The 16,634-nt window shown below is 38.6% G+C and overlaps 1 protein-coding gene across 4 annotated transcripts in view; it reads right to left on the reverse strand.

The window, feature by feature from the left end:
- The window catches only part of KIFAP3 (kinesin associated protein 3), a 249,379-nt gene that overhangs the window by 149,705 nt on the left and 83,040 nt on the right, over positions 1 to 16,634 (reverse strand). For all 4 annotated transcript variants that reach the window (XM_023738447.1, XM_004384098.1, XM_023738449.1 and 1 more), the window contains exon 10: positions 2,238 to 2,400. In XM_023738447.1, the coding sequence (XP_023594215.1) occupies positions 2,238 to 2,400 (163 nt within the window). The remainder of the gene's footprint in view (positions 1 to 2,237; positions 2,401 to 16,634) is intronic.

Below are 16,634 nucleotides of genomic sequence, written 5' to 3' on the forward strand. Positions count from 1 at the left end.
GTACCAAAGAATAATAATGATAATGACAATAAGAAAAATGATAGTAAGTGCTAACATTTATCAGAAAATACCATGGGCCAGGTACTACTCTAAGTACTTTACATGTAATACCTCATTTAATCCTCAAAAGAACTCTAAACTGATTACAATCATTATCCTCATTTTAGAGAGAAGGAATGAATCCAAGTCACAAAGAGTTCTGGTAACTTGCTCAAGGTCACATAGTTAGAAGTAAACAGTCACAATTCTAATAAGACTGTCTGACTCCAGAAATTGAGTTCTAGAAGAAATAAAGAAAATATCTACATATTGAATACAAAATCTTATATCCAAAAATTTACTATTTGTTAAAAGGAAATGAAATGGTTATCATGCAAGTAATTTTCAAAAAAAAAAACTTTTAAATTATTTGCTTCCTCAGCATATCTTACAAGGTAAATATTTTCTAAAAGTAGGTGACTGAATACTAAACAAACCTATTAGACTATGAATTTCTTCAGGACAAGATCTGTACTATTTATCTTCATACACTGAGAATCTGACCTTATGTTTGACACATAATTCCAACAGATACATGATAAATTGAGGATCGCATGAATGAAATTCAAGGCTCATCAATTTTAAAGTTTTCTTTTCCTCTCTAAGTATTTTCATTGCTTTGGTTTACCCAAAGCAGTTTTTGAAAGTCCTCCTCAGTAGAGTATCTTCTAAAATGTATAACAAAACTCCTGCAAAATATTTGTGGACTGACCAATGGAATAAATGCTCTTGTATTTACCAGTGGACTACATTTTTTCCTATTCCTAGCAAAAGGGTGAGAAAGAGTAGGGTGGTCGTCCCTAAAACTTATTTTTTGAGGGGGCTTTGAGACCTGGAATTTTTATTTATGCCTCTGTCTCATCTACTTAATCATGTAGTAGTTAATAAATCAAACTCTGGCAGCAGATGGGGATTCCATAAGATAATATATATAAAGCACATGGCAACATTTAATAAATGAAATCATTAGAATTATAAAGATGATGTCAATGAGATATTGGATTAATAGATACTGCATAGTTAAGTATAAACTTAATTTTATCCCACTACTTAAGATTAAATTACTATTGGTAATTGTTGAAAATATTTGAATATATAGAGAAGCTAAAAAAATAAAATAAAAAAAAGGAATAAAATTGTATTAACTAAAACAAAGGAACAAAGTCTTAAAAGATGAGTAAGAATTTGCTCTCCAGTAAAGAAAGGCAATGACATTCTAGGGAGAGGCAAAAGCAGGCAGAGAGGCACTTAGGCATAAAAGAGCCTCTTTAAGGAATTGCAAGTGCTCCAGTATAGCCATCCAAAGAAAACCAGTTGCCATCGAGTCAAATACAACTCATGGTGATGACATGTGTGTCAGAAGCAGAAGTGACATACATGGGGTTTTCAATGGCTGATTTTTTAGAAGTAGATCACCAGGCCTTTCTTCCAAGGCACCACTCGGTGGATTTGAACCAACAACCTTTTGGTTACCAGTAGAACATACTAACCATTTACAACATCCAGGAACTCGGTATGGCCATAGTATAAAGTATATACTGGGGAGTGGCAGAAGTCTATAAAGACAGATACTGGAGCGATAACAAAGGGCTTTTGATGCTCTGTTAAGAAGGTTAATATTATGTACGAGAGCACAGAAGAGTTACTTTTGAATTCTTCCTGGCTATATAGACCTTGTTAATACCTAAAAGAGAACTTTAACTTATTGTAAGTTGTATCCTCCAATACAGTATTTTCTAACTCATGCTATACAAAAATGCCGTTTTTTACTTAACAATGACAAAAAGGCTCCACAAATTCATGTATCTGTAAACAGTATTTAAAAAGTGTGGCAGAATATGAGAACATAAATTACAGCTGCTTTTTTAAAATATGCAGAAGAGAAAATAATTTTTCCTTCTTGCTCCCTGGTAGTACTTGCATACCTTCAGTTTGGTTTAACATGGGTAAATGAAGTCAAAGGGTTATGTTTTTATCCCATTTCATTTCACAGTACCACGGAAATCCTGGTACAGAATATTTTTCAGTAATTTCTTCTGCTTATTTTTATTATTCAGTTCCCATAGTCCTAATCAAAGAATACATTTAGAATTTTTTTTTTTTTTTTTTTGTCCAGCAGGTTATTTAACATAGAACTCAATTTTCCACTAATGATGGAAAGTCCAAGCAACACTATTGCTGGTTTTTAAAAAGCATACCTAGAAGTGCAGTGAGTTTGGGAAGCAGTCCAACTTGTACCATCTTATTTCTTAGTCCTGTGTCAAAGGACAGATTCAGTAAAAGCCGGAGGGTGATATTCAGCAGATCTTCATGTTCACACGGTATCATTTTTACCAGTTTTTCAACAATATCCATTTCCACCTATGTAAAATAATAATAAAAATGCAGTGAGGTTCTGTAGCAAAGTAAGGCAAAAAGATTACAAGTGATTTTTTCTTTGTTTTTATCATAATGTACATGTATTTTATAAGTAATTATGCCCTTATCTATATATTCCTATTTTAATCTATAAACTTCCATGAAATAAAACTTTTGAGGAGAAAATACATATTCCCACATCATTTCCTCTGTTCCCTCTCTTCCTCATTCAATAGCTTCAACTAGAAGACAAAATACATTTGATCCTTGAAAACACTCTTACTGTGCACCACCTACTAACTGCCAGGCCCTGTGCTAAATCAAATAAGATCTAGTCGTGGCCGTCAAGGATTACATGGTCTAAAAAGAGAACAGACAAGTATGACAAATAATTAAAATACAATGTGATAAAAAAAAAAAAAAAGAAACGAGTAACGTACTCTGGAAGCAACTAGAGGGAACTACTAACCAACCTAGAAAAACAGTAGACTTCAAATTAGGAACAAAGTCTTAAAAGATGAGCAACAATCTGTGTTCTGGTGAAGAAAGGCAATGCCATAGCAGGAAGAGGAAAAAGCAGGTGGAGAGGCACTTAGGCATAAAACAGCCTATTTAGGGAAATGGTTCAGTATGGCCATAACATAAAGAATATGTTGGGGAGTGGCAGGAGTCTATAAAGATAGACACTGGATAAATTATTAAGTGCTTTCAATACTCTGCTAGTAAGTTTAACATTATTCTGTAGGCAGTAGAGTACCATGAATGATTTTAAGTCCAGGCCTAATGTGGTCATCCTAGCATCAAATAAACAAATAAGCAATCAAGCAAGCAAATAAATAAATTTACAAATGAATAAAGGTATAAGGGGCATTGTATAGGATAGCCCGGAATAGGCAGAAACCAAAGGCAGGCAGTTAGGAATATATTGCATTAGACAGGTGAGATGTGATCCTGGTCTGAATCAAAGAAAGGATAAAGAAGTTGAAGAGGAAAGAATAATTTGAGAGGTATTTAGGGTAAGTGGTTAAAATAAAAGCATTTGGATGAGAAGATGGAAAACACTGAGGATGACTCTTAGGATGCTGGCTTGGCCAACGTGCTGGGGGTCCCCAAGATTACCATAGGTCTGGTGACTTGCTAGAAGACTCAAAGAACTCAGCATACAGATGCACTATAGCTATGATTTATTACAGTGAAAGGATATAAAGCAAAATTGACAAAGGGAAAAGGCATATAGGGTGAAGTCTAGAGGAAACCAGGTACAAATTTCCAAGAGTCTCTCCCTATAGTCACAGAGGACATGCTAAATTCCTCCAGCATCAAACTGTGACAACACACGTGAAATGCTGCCTACAAGGGAAGTTCATTAGATACTCAGTGCTCAAAGTTTTATCGGGGGCTGGTCATAAACACACTTCCTGACTAGCATGTACCAAAATTCCAGACTCCCAGAAGAAAAGTAGGTGTTCAGCATAAACAACACTATTTCAACAAACACTTCAGGCACAGTAAACCACCCTTATCAGTTAAGGAATGGTAGGAATACTCCTAAAATCAAAGTTCCCAGACACTAGCCAATGACGAACCTTGCAAACAGGCCTTCCTAAGGATAGCAATCTTAGGCCTATTTTCTACACAGTCAGTAAGGGGGATGTAGGTGCCATTAATTAAGCCCTGTAAATGGAAAAGTGGGTCTAAAACAGAGCAGGACCAAAAAGAATCAGCTTAATTTTTGTTACATTTACTTTGAGATAATATTGAGTGAATATTTGAAAATCTTACCACAAAACTCAGGAGAGAAGCTGGGCTCCAAGTAAGAGCTGAAACTCTAGGATAGGGGTAAACAAACTATGGCCATTGGGCTTAATCTTGCTCACCATCTGTTTTAATTCTACCCATGAGCTAAGAATTATTTTCAGTTTTACATTTTTAAATGGTTAAAAATAAATCAAAAGAAAAATAATATTTCATGACATGTGAAAATAATATGAAATTCAGATTTCAGTTTCCATAAATAAAGCTTAACTGGAACACAGCCACGCTCATTCATTTACATACCGTCTATGGCTGCTTTCATGCTATGTTTATATACTGTTGCAACAGAGAGAGTATGATACGCGAGGCCTAAAATACTGACTTTCTAGCCCTTTACAGGAAAAGTTTGCCAATCTCTGCTTTAGGAGATGATAAAATTGCTTTGGGAGACTTTCCTTTAGAGTGAAAAAATCATAGAGGAGAGAATGTACTTGGTAATGTAAGCCCTGCATTCACATTTTTAAGGGTAGCAACACCAGGAAAATTTGGTTATAAAAACATCTCTCATTGTTTAGTTACAAAACAATGGCTAAAAAGAAGAGAAAATCTGTGTAAGTACATACTTTATTTTGTATCATTATCAACCTGTTAACCCATTGCCATCAAGTCAATTCCAACTCATAGCAACCCTATGGGACAGAGGAGAACTGTCCCATAGGGTTTCCAAGGCTGTAATTTTTAGGGAAGCAGACTGCCCATCTTTCTCCCACGGAGCAGCTGGTGGGTTCGAACAACCAACTTTTTCAGTCAGCAGCCAAGCGCTTAAACCACTGCTCCACCAGGGCTCCATATCATCACCAAAGAAATTATAAAAAATTTCACTCTACTTTTTTTCCACGGGAAGTCTAAAGCATTTATTTATACCATCCTTTTCATATCTTTATTGCTATCTTTCACTGAGTTTATAAAAATCACATTAATAATTGAGCCCTCATTATACTTTAATCTTCTTCATTCCATGCCAAAGCAGTGAACTTAAATTTCTTCTTTAAGTTAAATTGATAAATCCATACCTAATTTTTCATTCACACTTGTATCTACACTCCATAGCCACACTGCAGTCAGACTCTAGGGCTCTTCATTAAAGAGTACAAATCTATCTCCACAGACTCTAATTTTGGTTCTTTTTCCTATTTTAGCCTTCTAAGGAGGCTGGGTCTATCACTCATTTGTTAACTTTCTAGAACAATTACCACAGAGGAAAACCCATATTTGTTACATTTATAAAAAACTGTAATTCTATCACTAGCTCCATTGATCTCAGCAGGTAACTATTTTTCAACTTTATTTATTTATTCATTTAACAAATATTTCTTGACTAAGCACTAGATATAGACTGGTGAACAAGAAAGAGATGGTTCATGAAATTTATGTTCTAAAAGGGATTAAGTACAGTAAAGAAGCAATTCTAAAGTTATTTAATGGTAACCGTATACTTATTATAAGAGAAAAAAGAACAGAGTACCATGAGAGCATATAAAGAGGTGGACCTGATATAATCTCAGTGTGGGTAATTGTCAAGGAAGGCTTCTCTGAGGAAAGATAATTTTGCAGATGCACAGAAGTTATTTGATGTAAGCTGAAGAGGTGAGGGAAAGAGTGGTCTAGACGAAAAAAAAAAAAAAAAGCAAGTGCAAAGGCCCTGAAGTGAGATGAAAAACAGAGCATTCAAGTAAGTGTTTAGAAATTGTTACTCTGATTACAATGTGGAAAATGGATTGGAAGGACAGAAGTAGTGAGATTAAGGTACTATCACAGTAGTCAAGTAGTGATTCAGAGAAGTTGACAGAACTTCAAATTTCCTCTTAGGATTTAAAAAGCTGGAAAGAATGAAAAATCCAAATAATTTACAAAATTGTACCCTTTTTTGAACCCCAAGAGAGTTGAGGTATCATGGCAATCAACTAGCATGACATCTAAAGAGAATAGGCAACCCCAAGGAGACAGAGGTCATGAGCACTAGCTTACACAGGAGAAGCACTGGAGGAAGATGGAACTGCCATAGAAGCAAGTAAGGTTGCAGCTAAAAAATTTAAACAAATTACTAAAGTGTGAGCTAGCCTGAAACTATAGAACCCTGAAGGTGCAGATGCTAGGGGAGTCTATACCCAATTACAGGCTCTTTTCCATGGACCTCATGAGAAAGTTCATGAGAAAGACTGGGGACAGGACAGGAGATGCAAGACAACTTCTCTCAGTAGTGTGCTTCTGGGGAGAGGGCACAGCTGCCACCTGGGAAAGGGTACAAAACCTAACACAGATTCTTTGCTCCTATGTCTGCTAAAAAAGACATAAGCCACTTGGAAAAGGTCAGCAAGTCCTGTCACACCTAAAACACATGTGAAGACCCAAGGCAGCTGAGAGAAAAGAACAGGAAAAAATCCTCTACTACTGGGGAAAGGTGGGCAGGATGACTTATCAAGACCCATACCCAAGACTCATGAACACAGGGCCAGCCTAAGTCAAAATAATGAAGAATGACTTAATGAAGAACAAACCATTGTAAAGAGACAAAGCAATCAACAGAACCAGACTCAGTGTCTTAGTTATCTAGTGCTACTATAACAGAAGTAACACAAGTGGGTGGCTTTAACACCTCAACCAGACTAGCAAGAGCCATGTAACAAATGTTGTTGTGTGCCATTCAGTCGATTCCTACTCATAGTGACCCTAAAGGGCAGGGCAGAACTGCCCCATAGGGATTCCAAGGCTGTAATCTTTTTTTTTTTTTTTTATTGTGGTTTAGGTGAAAGTTTACAGCTCAAGTTAATTTCTCATACAAAAATTTATTCACATAGATTGTTATGTGATACTAGTTGCAATCCCTGTCAACGTGACAACACATTTCCACCTTCCACCCTGGGTTTCCCGTGTCGATCCAGCCAGCTCCTGTCCCTTCCTGCCTTCTCATCCTGCCTCCAGACAAGAGCTGCCCGTTTGGTCTCATGTATCTGCTTGAACTAAGAAGCACACTCTTCACAGGTATTATTTTAGGTTTTATAGTCCTGTCTAATCTTTGTCTGAAGAGTGGGCTTCGGGAATAGTTTTAGGTCTGGGCTAACAGAGCATCTGGGGGGCCATGGCTTCGGGGGTTCCTCTAGTCTCAGTCAGACCATTAAGTCTGATCTTTTTATGTGAATTTGAGTTCTGCTCCACACTTTTCTCCTGCTCCACCAGGGACTCTCTGCTGTGTTCCATTTCAGGGTAGTCACTGGTGGTAGCCAGGCATCATCTAGTTTTTCTGATCTCAGGCTGATGGAGTCTCTGGTTTATGTGGCCCTTTTGTCTTTTGGGCTACTATTTTCCTTGTCTTTGGTGTTCATTCTCCTTTGCTCCAAGTGGGTTGGGACCAACTGATGCATCTTACATGGCCTCTCACAAGCTTTTAAGACCCCACACGCCACTCACCAAAGTGGGATGCTGAACATTTTCTTAATAAACTTTGTCATGCCAATTGACCTAGATGCTCCCCGAAACAATAGTCCCCTCAAAGTGTTTGGTTGTATTCAGGAAACTTAGCTTTTGGTTTAATCCAGCTGTGCTGACTTCCCCTGTATTGTGTGTTGTCCTTCCCTTCACCTAAGATGATCTTTATGGAAGCAGACTGCCACATCTTTCTCCTGTGGAGTGGGCTGGTGGATTCGAACCACCAACTTTTCAGTTAGCAGCCAAGCACTTAACCGCTGTGCCACCAGGAATCCTAAGTAACAAATAATAGCAGTATATTATTGGGGGAGGGTTAAGAATTAGGACAGATATCCTTTCTAGGGCACAAGCACACCAGGAAAGCCTAAAGCTGAGTACAGATCACGAACACTGAGAAAAACCCTCTGGCAAAGAACCAAACAGCCACCCTTCCTCTATCCTTTTTTACAGGTAATGCTAGAAGAATTTGAAGCTGATGATTTACCAAAGGTAACCAATTCCAGCTAAACTCCTGAGGAGAATGACTTAATCCCCTGCGTTAAAGGCCTTACAAAAAAAAAGCTGTGAACATTTCCAGATATAGACAGTATTTACCTCAGTCTCTAACTTCCACAAAAAATTATGAGTACATGAAAGAGTAAGAAAAACAAGCCACTGTCAAGAGACAAAGCAATCAATAGAACCAGACTCAGTGTCTTAGTTATCTAGTGCTACTTTAACAGAAATACCATAAGTGGGTGGCTTTAACAAACTGAAATTTATTGTCTCACAGTTTAGGAGGCTAGAAGTCCAAATTCAGGGGACCAGCTCCAGAGGTAGGCTTTCTCTATTGGCTTTGGGGAAAGGTCCTTGTCATCAGTCTTCCCCTGGCCTAGAAGTTTCACAGCGCAGGGACCCCGGGTCCAAAGCATGCAGTCCACTGCTGGCTCTATTTGCTTAGTGGTGATGGAAGTCCCTCTTCTCTCTTTTCGATTCTCTCTTTTGTATCTCAAAAGAGGCTGACTCAAGATACAACCTAATCCTGTAGATTGAGTCCTGCCTCATTAATATAACCGCCAGGAGTCCTGTCTCATTAACTTCATAGAGGTTATGCTTTACAACACATCAGATCACAAAATGGTAGACAACCAGACAATACTGGGAATCATGGTCTAGCCAAGTTGACACACATTTTTTGGGGACACAATTCAATCCATAACATTACACCCTCTGGCCCCCCAAAATTCATGTCCTTCCTTGCCACGTGTAAAACATATTCATCTCATTATATCATCCCAAAAGTCTTAAATCGACTCTAGGTTCAAATTCTATCCTGGGGCAAAATTCCTCTTCATCTGTGAAATCTAGAATACAAGATATCTGCTTCCAAAGTACAATGGTAGAACAGGCAAAAGACAGACATTTACATTACAAATGGGAGAAACTGGAGGGAAAGAAGGGGTAACAGGAACCAAGCAAGTCAGCAGAACATATTACATTAGCTCTCAAGGCTTGAAAATAGTCCTCTGTTCTCTGAGACAATTTAGGCAATGGTCCTTCCAGAATCTGGATGTCGGCTACATTCTCCAGATTCTGGGTGGAGGCCTCTTGGCCCTGGGCCTCAGCTCTGCCTTCCAGACCAGAGTTGGAACAGCAACTCTGCTCCCTCGCATTTGGGTGGCCCGCCCCATTCTCCTAGTCTGTCTGAGCAACTACCTTACCCCTTGGCCCAGCTCTGGCAGGCCCTTCTTCTGCCCCTTGGGCACAGCAGACCTGCGCCCTCAGCTTTGGGCAGCAGATCTGGCCCCATCTCACATTCCGGAACCAAGCTGGTGAAGATTTTACTCTCTGAAACGTAGGAGGTGGTGGCCCCATCCTTTGAGACCCAGCAGACCATGGTTCCACTCTTCGAGATCCCAGAGGTTGTGGCCCTAACCTTTGAGACTAAGGCAGCTCTGCTTCTTGTGTTCCTTGTCTCTTTAGCTTCTGTTTCCTGGTTCCTCAGCCTCTCAGCTCCTTGGGCCCTAGGGCCAGCTGGCATCTGCCCTGCTCGGGCAAGAGTTCCAAAGCTCTTTAGCTCTACTGATAAGTGCCCAGAGGTACCCCACTCTGCCAGTAAACCTTGGCAAGAAAGCACTCATCTCTCTCCGTGGGTAACTCCCGCGCCATCTTCATGCTGGTCTCCTGGTTCTGCTGCTGCCGTTTCTCTGCGGCTATTTCTCACCATCTGCGCTGTCTTCGGTGTTAACAGCTCTCCTCATTTTCTTCTGAGCCCCCACCAGAACTGTCTTTGATGTCCATAATCCCACCAATAGTCTTTTCAAGGCAATCTAGACTTTTACTATTAGGTACTTTCAAACTCTTCCAGCCTCTACCCATTCCTCAGTTCCAAAATTGCTTCCACATTGTTGGTATCTGTTAGAGCAGTATACATTCTCAGTACCAAATTTTGTCTTAGTTAACTAGTGCTGTTATAACAGAAATACCAGAAGTGGATGGCCTTAACAAACAGAAATTCTCTCACAGTTTAGGCAGCTAGAAGCCTGAATTCAGGGGACCAGCTCCAGGGGAAGGCTTTCTCTCTGTGTCAGCTCTGGGGAAAGGTCTTTGTCATCAACCTTCCCCTGGTCTAGGAGCTTCTCAGAGCAGGGACCCCAGGTCCAGAGGATGTACTCTACTGCTGGCTCTACTTCTTTGGTGGTAATGGAGGTCCCTCTCTTCTCTGCTCAATTCTCTCTTTTGTATCTCAAAAGAGGTTGACTCAAGATACAATCTAATCCTGTAGATTGAGTCCTGCCCCATTAATATAACTGCCTCTAATCCCGCCTCATTAACACCACAGAGGTTAGGATTTACAACACATAGGATAAACACATCAGATCACAAAATGGCAGACAACCACACAGTACTGGGAATCATGGCCTAGCCAAGTTGACACATTTTTGGGGGACACAATTCAATCCACAATGACTATTATTCAAATTTACATACCAACCACTAATGCCAAAGATGAAGACACTGAAGATTTTTACCAACTTCTGAAGTCTGAAATTGATCAAACATGCAATAGAGATGCACTGATAAAGTCAGAAGAAGGCCAGAGGCCGACAGCAGAATAGACCATCAATTATTGCTCATGTGCAAGTTCAAGCTGAAGCTGAAGAAAATTAAAAAACAAGTCCACAAGAGCCAAAATATGACCTTCAGTATATCCCACGTGAATTTAGAGACCATCTCAAGAATCGATTTGACACAATGAACATTTATGATCAAAGACCAGATGAGTCATGGGATGAAATCTGGGACACCCTACATGGAGAAAGCAAAAGGTCATTAAAAAGACAAGAAAGAAAGAAAAGACCAAAATGCATTGCAGCAGAGACTCTAAAACTTGCTCTTGAACGGAGAGCAGCTAAAGTCAACGGAAGAAAGTTGAAGTAAAAGAGCTGAACAGAAGATTCCAAATGGTGTCTCTAGAAGACAAAATAAAGTATTATAATGAAAAGTGCAAAGAACTTGGAGTTAGAAAAGCAAAAGGAAAGAACACACTTGGCATTTCTCAAGCTGAAAGAACAGAAGAAAAAATTCAAGCCTCAAGCTGCTATACTCAAGGATTCTAGGAGTAAAATATTGACTAATGCAGGAAGCTTCAAAAGAAGATGGAAAGAATATACAGTCACTGTACCAAAAAGAACTAGCTGATGTTTAACCATTTGAAATATCTCAACAAAAGGATGCAGCACTGGAGGTGCCCATTCATCTAAGCCAAGAAATATGGAAGACAGCTACTTCGCCAAATGACTGAAAGAGATCCATATTTGTGCCCATCCCAAAGAAAGGCAATCCAACAGAATGTGGAAAATATCAAACAATATCATTAATATCACACGCAAGTAAAATTTTGCTGAAGATCATTCAAAAGCTGTTGCAGCAGTGCATCAACAGGGAACTGCCAGAAATTCAAGCCAGATTCAGAGTAGGACATGGAACAAAGAATATCACTGCTGATATCAGAAGGATATTGGTGAAAGCAGAGAATACCAGAGAGATGTTTACCTGTGTTTTATTGACTATGTGACAGCATTCAATGTGTAGCTCATAACAAATTATGGACAACATTGCAAAGAATAGGAATTGTAGAACATTTAATTGTGTTCATGAGGAACCTGTACATAGACAAATAGGCAGTCACTTGAACAGAACAAGGGGAATATTGCATGGTTTCAAATCAGGAAAGGTGTATGTCAGGGCTTTATCCTTTCACCATACTTACTCAATCTGCATGCTGAGCAAATTATCTGAGTAGCCAGATTTTATGAAGAAGAATGTGGCATTAGGATTTGAGGAAGATTCATTAACAACATGCAATATGCAGACGACATAACCTTGCTTGCTGAAAGCAAAGAGGACTTGAGGCACTTACTGATGAAAATCAAAGACTACAGCATTCAGTATGGATTGCACCTCAATATAAACAAAACAAAAATCCTCACAACTGGACCAATAAGCAAAATCATGATAAATGGAGAAAATACTGAAGTTTTCAAGGATTTCATGTTACTTGGATCCACAATCATCACTCATGGAAGCAGCAGTCAAGAAATCAAATGATGTATTACACTGGGCAAATCTGCTGCAAAAGACCTCTTTAAAGTGTTCGAAAGCAAAGCTGTCATGTTAAGGAGAAAGGTGCACAGGACCCATGCATGGTATTTTCAATTCCCTTATATGCATGTGAAAGCTGGGCAACGAATAAGGAAGACTGAAGAACTGACGCCTTGGAATTATGGTCTTGGTGAAGAATATTGAATACACCATGGACCGCCAGAAGAACAAACAAATCTGTCTTGGAAGCAGTACAACCAGAATGCTCCTTAAAAGCAAGGATGGCAAGACTTCATCTCATGTACTTTGGATGTGTTATCAGGAAGGACTAGTCCCCAGAGAAGAACATCATGCTTAGTAAAGGAGCAGATCAGCAAAAGAGAGAAAGACCCTCAATGAGACGGACTGACACAGTGGCTGCAACGATGGGGTCAAGCATAGCAATTATTGTGATGATGGCGCAGGACCAGGCAGTGTTTTGTTCAGAAGCATTATGAGTCAGAATCGACTTGATAGCACCTATCAACAAAAAGAGATAGGTCAACAGAATTATCCACACTGAACAAAAAGGGAATTAAAAAAACTCTACAACATCTAAGATCTGTGAGACAGTATCAAATAGACTGACATGTAATTAGAATACAGCAGAAGAGGAAAAGAAAGGGTCAGAAGAAATACTTAAAAAGATAATGGCTATGCAAAGGGCCCGAATACATGGCCTAAATACAATACAAACCATAACTAACAATGTACAAACACCAGAAGATAAACTAGATAACTGGGAGCACCTAAAAATTAAACACTTATACTCATCAAAAGACTTCACCAAAAAAGTAAAAAGAGAACCTACAGAATGGGAAAAAATTTTTGACTACAATATATCCAAAAAGGTATAATCTCTAAAATCTCTGAATACTTCAACAAGTCAACAACAAAAAGACAAATAATCCAATGAAAAAATGGGCAAAGGAAATGAACAGATAACGTTACCAAAGAAGACATTCAGGCAGCTAACAGACACATGATGTAATGTTAGTGATCATTAGCCATTAGCGAAATGCAAATCAAAACTACAACGAGATACCATCTCACCATAACATTACTGGCACAATTCAAAAAACCAGAAAATAACAAATGTTGGAGAGGCTGCAGGGAGATTAGAACTCTTATGCACTGCTGGTGGGAGTGTAAAATGACACAACCACTAGGGAAAGTGATATAGCGCCTCCTTCAAAAGCTAGAAATAGAAATTGTGCGTTGTAATACAAAATCCAGCAATTCCACTCCTAGAAATATATCCTACAGAAATAAGAGCCATCACACGAATAGACATATGCACACCCATGTTCATTGCTGCACTCTTTATAATAGTAAAACTATGGAAACAACCTAAGTGCCCATCAACAGATGAATGGATAAACAAGTTATGGTACATACACACAATGGAATACTATGCAACAATAAAGAACAATGATGAATCCACGAAATATCTCACAACATGGATGAGTCTGGAGGGCATTATGCTGAGTGAAATGAGTCAATCACAAAAGGACAAATATTGCATGCAACCGCTATTATAAAAAACCTAGAAAACTTTTCACACAGGAAAAAACAATCTTTGATGGTTAAGAAGAAGGGGAGGGTTAAGGAGGGGAAATAACTAACTAGATAGTAGACAAGTGGTAACTTTGGTGATGAGAAATACAACACACAATATAGGGGAAGTCAGCATAACTTGACCAAGGCAAAGTTAAAGAAGCTTCCTAGACACATCCAAACACACTGCAGGACCAAGTTCCTGGGGCTGAGGGTTGTGGAACATTGTCTCAGGGGACATCTAGGTCAACTGGCATAACGTAATTCATAAAGAAAATGTTTTACATCCTACTTTGGTGAGTAGCATCTGGGGTCTTAAAAGTTTGCAAGCAGCCATCTAAAATAGATCTACTGGTCCCATCCCGTGTGGAGCAAAGGAGAATGAAGAAAACCAAAGACATAAGGAAAATATTAGTCCAAAGGCCTAATGCACCACATGAACTACAGCCTCCCCAAGCCTGAGCCCAGAAGCATGAGATGGTGCCCATCTACCACCACCGAGCGCTCTGACAGGTGTCACAGTAGAGGGTCCCAGACAGAGTGGGAGAAAAATGTAGAACAAAATTCAAATTCACAAAAAAAGGCCAGACTTACTGGTCTGACAGAGACTGGAGGAACTCCTGAGAGTATGGACCCCAGACACCCTGCTCATTCAGAACTGAAGCCAATCCTGAAGTCCACCTTTCAGCCAAAGATTACGCAGCCTTTTAAAACAAACAATAACACAAGTGAGGAACAAGCTTCTTAGTTCAATCAAGTATACAAGACCAAATGGGCAACGTTTGCCCAAAAGCAAAGATGGACATGCCAGAAGGGACATGAAAACTGGAGAAATGGATATTTCTCCAGGACATAAAGGGAAAGGGGGAGAGGGCTGACACATTGCCGGGATTGCAACCAATGTCACAAAATAATTTAGGTATAAATTTTTGAATAAGAAACTAATTTGTGCTGTAAACTTTTACTTACAGCAGTATAAAATTTAAAAAAAAAGATAACTGCTGAAGATTTTCCAAAAATAATGAAAGACATCAAATCATAGATCCAAGGTCATAGAACTCCAAGCAGAATGAATACACACAACACACACACTCTTAGTCATATTATATTCATATTGGTGAAAACCAAAGATAAAAAGAGAAAATCTTGAATGTAAGCAGACAATAAAAGAGTCATTACATAAACAGGAGAAAAGATAAGAATTATACCAGGGTTCTTGTCAAAACTATGCAAGCCAGAAAACAATGGAGTGACATTTATAAAGTACTGGGAGAGGGGAACTGTTAACCTAGAATTTTGTACTCAGTGAAAATACATTTAAAAAATCAAATATGAAACCAAAAGCTATTCTTTGAAAATATCAATAAAATTGATAAACTATTAACCAGAATAACCTAGGAAAGAAAGGAAGAATAAATAAATTACCAAAATCAGAAATGACACAGAGAAAAATAACATCAAGCCTTCAGACATTAAAGAGATAAGGAATAGTGCCAAAAATTGTATGCCCATATATTAAACAATATAGACGAAATGAATAAATTCCTTAAGAGACACAACCACAAACCCACCACCCAAGAAATAGATAACCCGAATACTCCTATATCTACTAAAGAAATTCAGAGAAAGAAACTCCAGGACCAGATAGCTTTTTATTGGTTAATTCTATCAAACGTTTAAAATAGAAATAACACAAGCATTAGACCAAGATATTACAAGAAAACTACAGACCAATAATCCCTCATAAGTACAGATGTAAAATTCCTCAAAAACATATTAGCTAATCAAAACTCAAGAATCATAAAAAGAGCAATATATCATGCTGAAGTGGTGTTTATGGAGCCCTGGTGGTATAATGGTTAAGTACTAGGCTGCTAACTGAAAGATTTGAAACCACCAGCTGCTCGGCAGGAGAAAAGACCTGACTATCTGCTCCCATAAATACTACGGCCTAGAAAACCTTGTGGGGTAGTTCTACTCCACCACATAGGGTTGCTATGAGTCAGAATCGACTCAATGTCATACAATAACAACAATAATAACAAATGGTGTTTATTTCCTGAATGGAGGACTGGTTCAACGTTAGAAAATTAATCAATGGAATTCACGATACCAACAGTCTAAAGAAAAAAAACTATACAATCAACCCAATATGTGTGGAAAGGCATTTGACAAAATCCAGCATCCATTGATGATCAAGTCTTAGCAAATTGGAAATAGAAGGGAATGTCCTCAAACTGACAGATAACATCACACTTAATGGTGAAAGACTTATTGTTTCCCCCCTAAGATCAGCAACAAGGCAGGGATGTCCACTCTATCCAGTAATTTTCAACATCATACTGAAGGGCCTAGCCAGTATTTCTAGCAATAAAGGAAGAAAAATAAAAAGAATGCAGATTGGAAAGGAAGAAATAAAACTATTGCCATTTGCAGGTGAAATAATTGTCTACTAAGAAATACCCAAGATCTACAAAGAAAGCCACCAGAACTAAAAAATGATTTAGCCAGGTCACAGGACACAAGGTCAATATACAAAAGTCACTTGTATTTATTTATAGTACCTATTAACAACAGAAACTGAAGATTTATAATAGCACTAAAAAAAGAACACATGGACTTCTGGCAAAATGGCGCTCTAGGCAGAAGCACCACGCTGTCCCTCCACAGCAAAGATCTGAAAAACTAAGCCAAACAGAGAAAACAACAATCCTGAAAACCTAAAACATCAAATGAAGAGATAAAGAAATCAGCCAAGCACCAAATGGAATGAGAAAACTGACAGAGAATGGAGAGCGAGGAGAGATTCATGCAGA

Source organism: Trichechus manatus, unplaced genomic scaffold (assembly GCF_000243295.1).
Source record: "Trichechus manatus latirostris isolate Lorelei unplaced genomic scaffold, TriManLat1.0 scaffold00117, whole genome shotgun sequence".
Classification (NCBI taxonomy): Eukaryota; Metazoa; Chordata; class Mammalia; order Sirenia; family Trichechidae; genus Trichechus; species Trichechus manatus.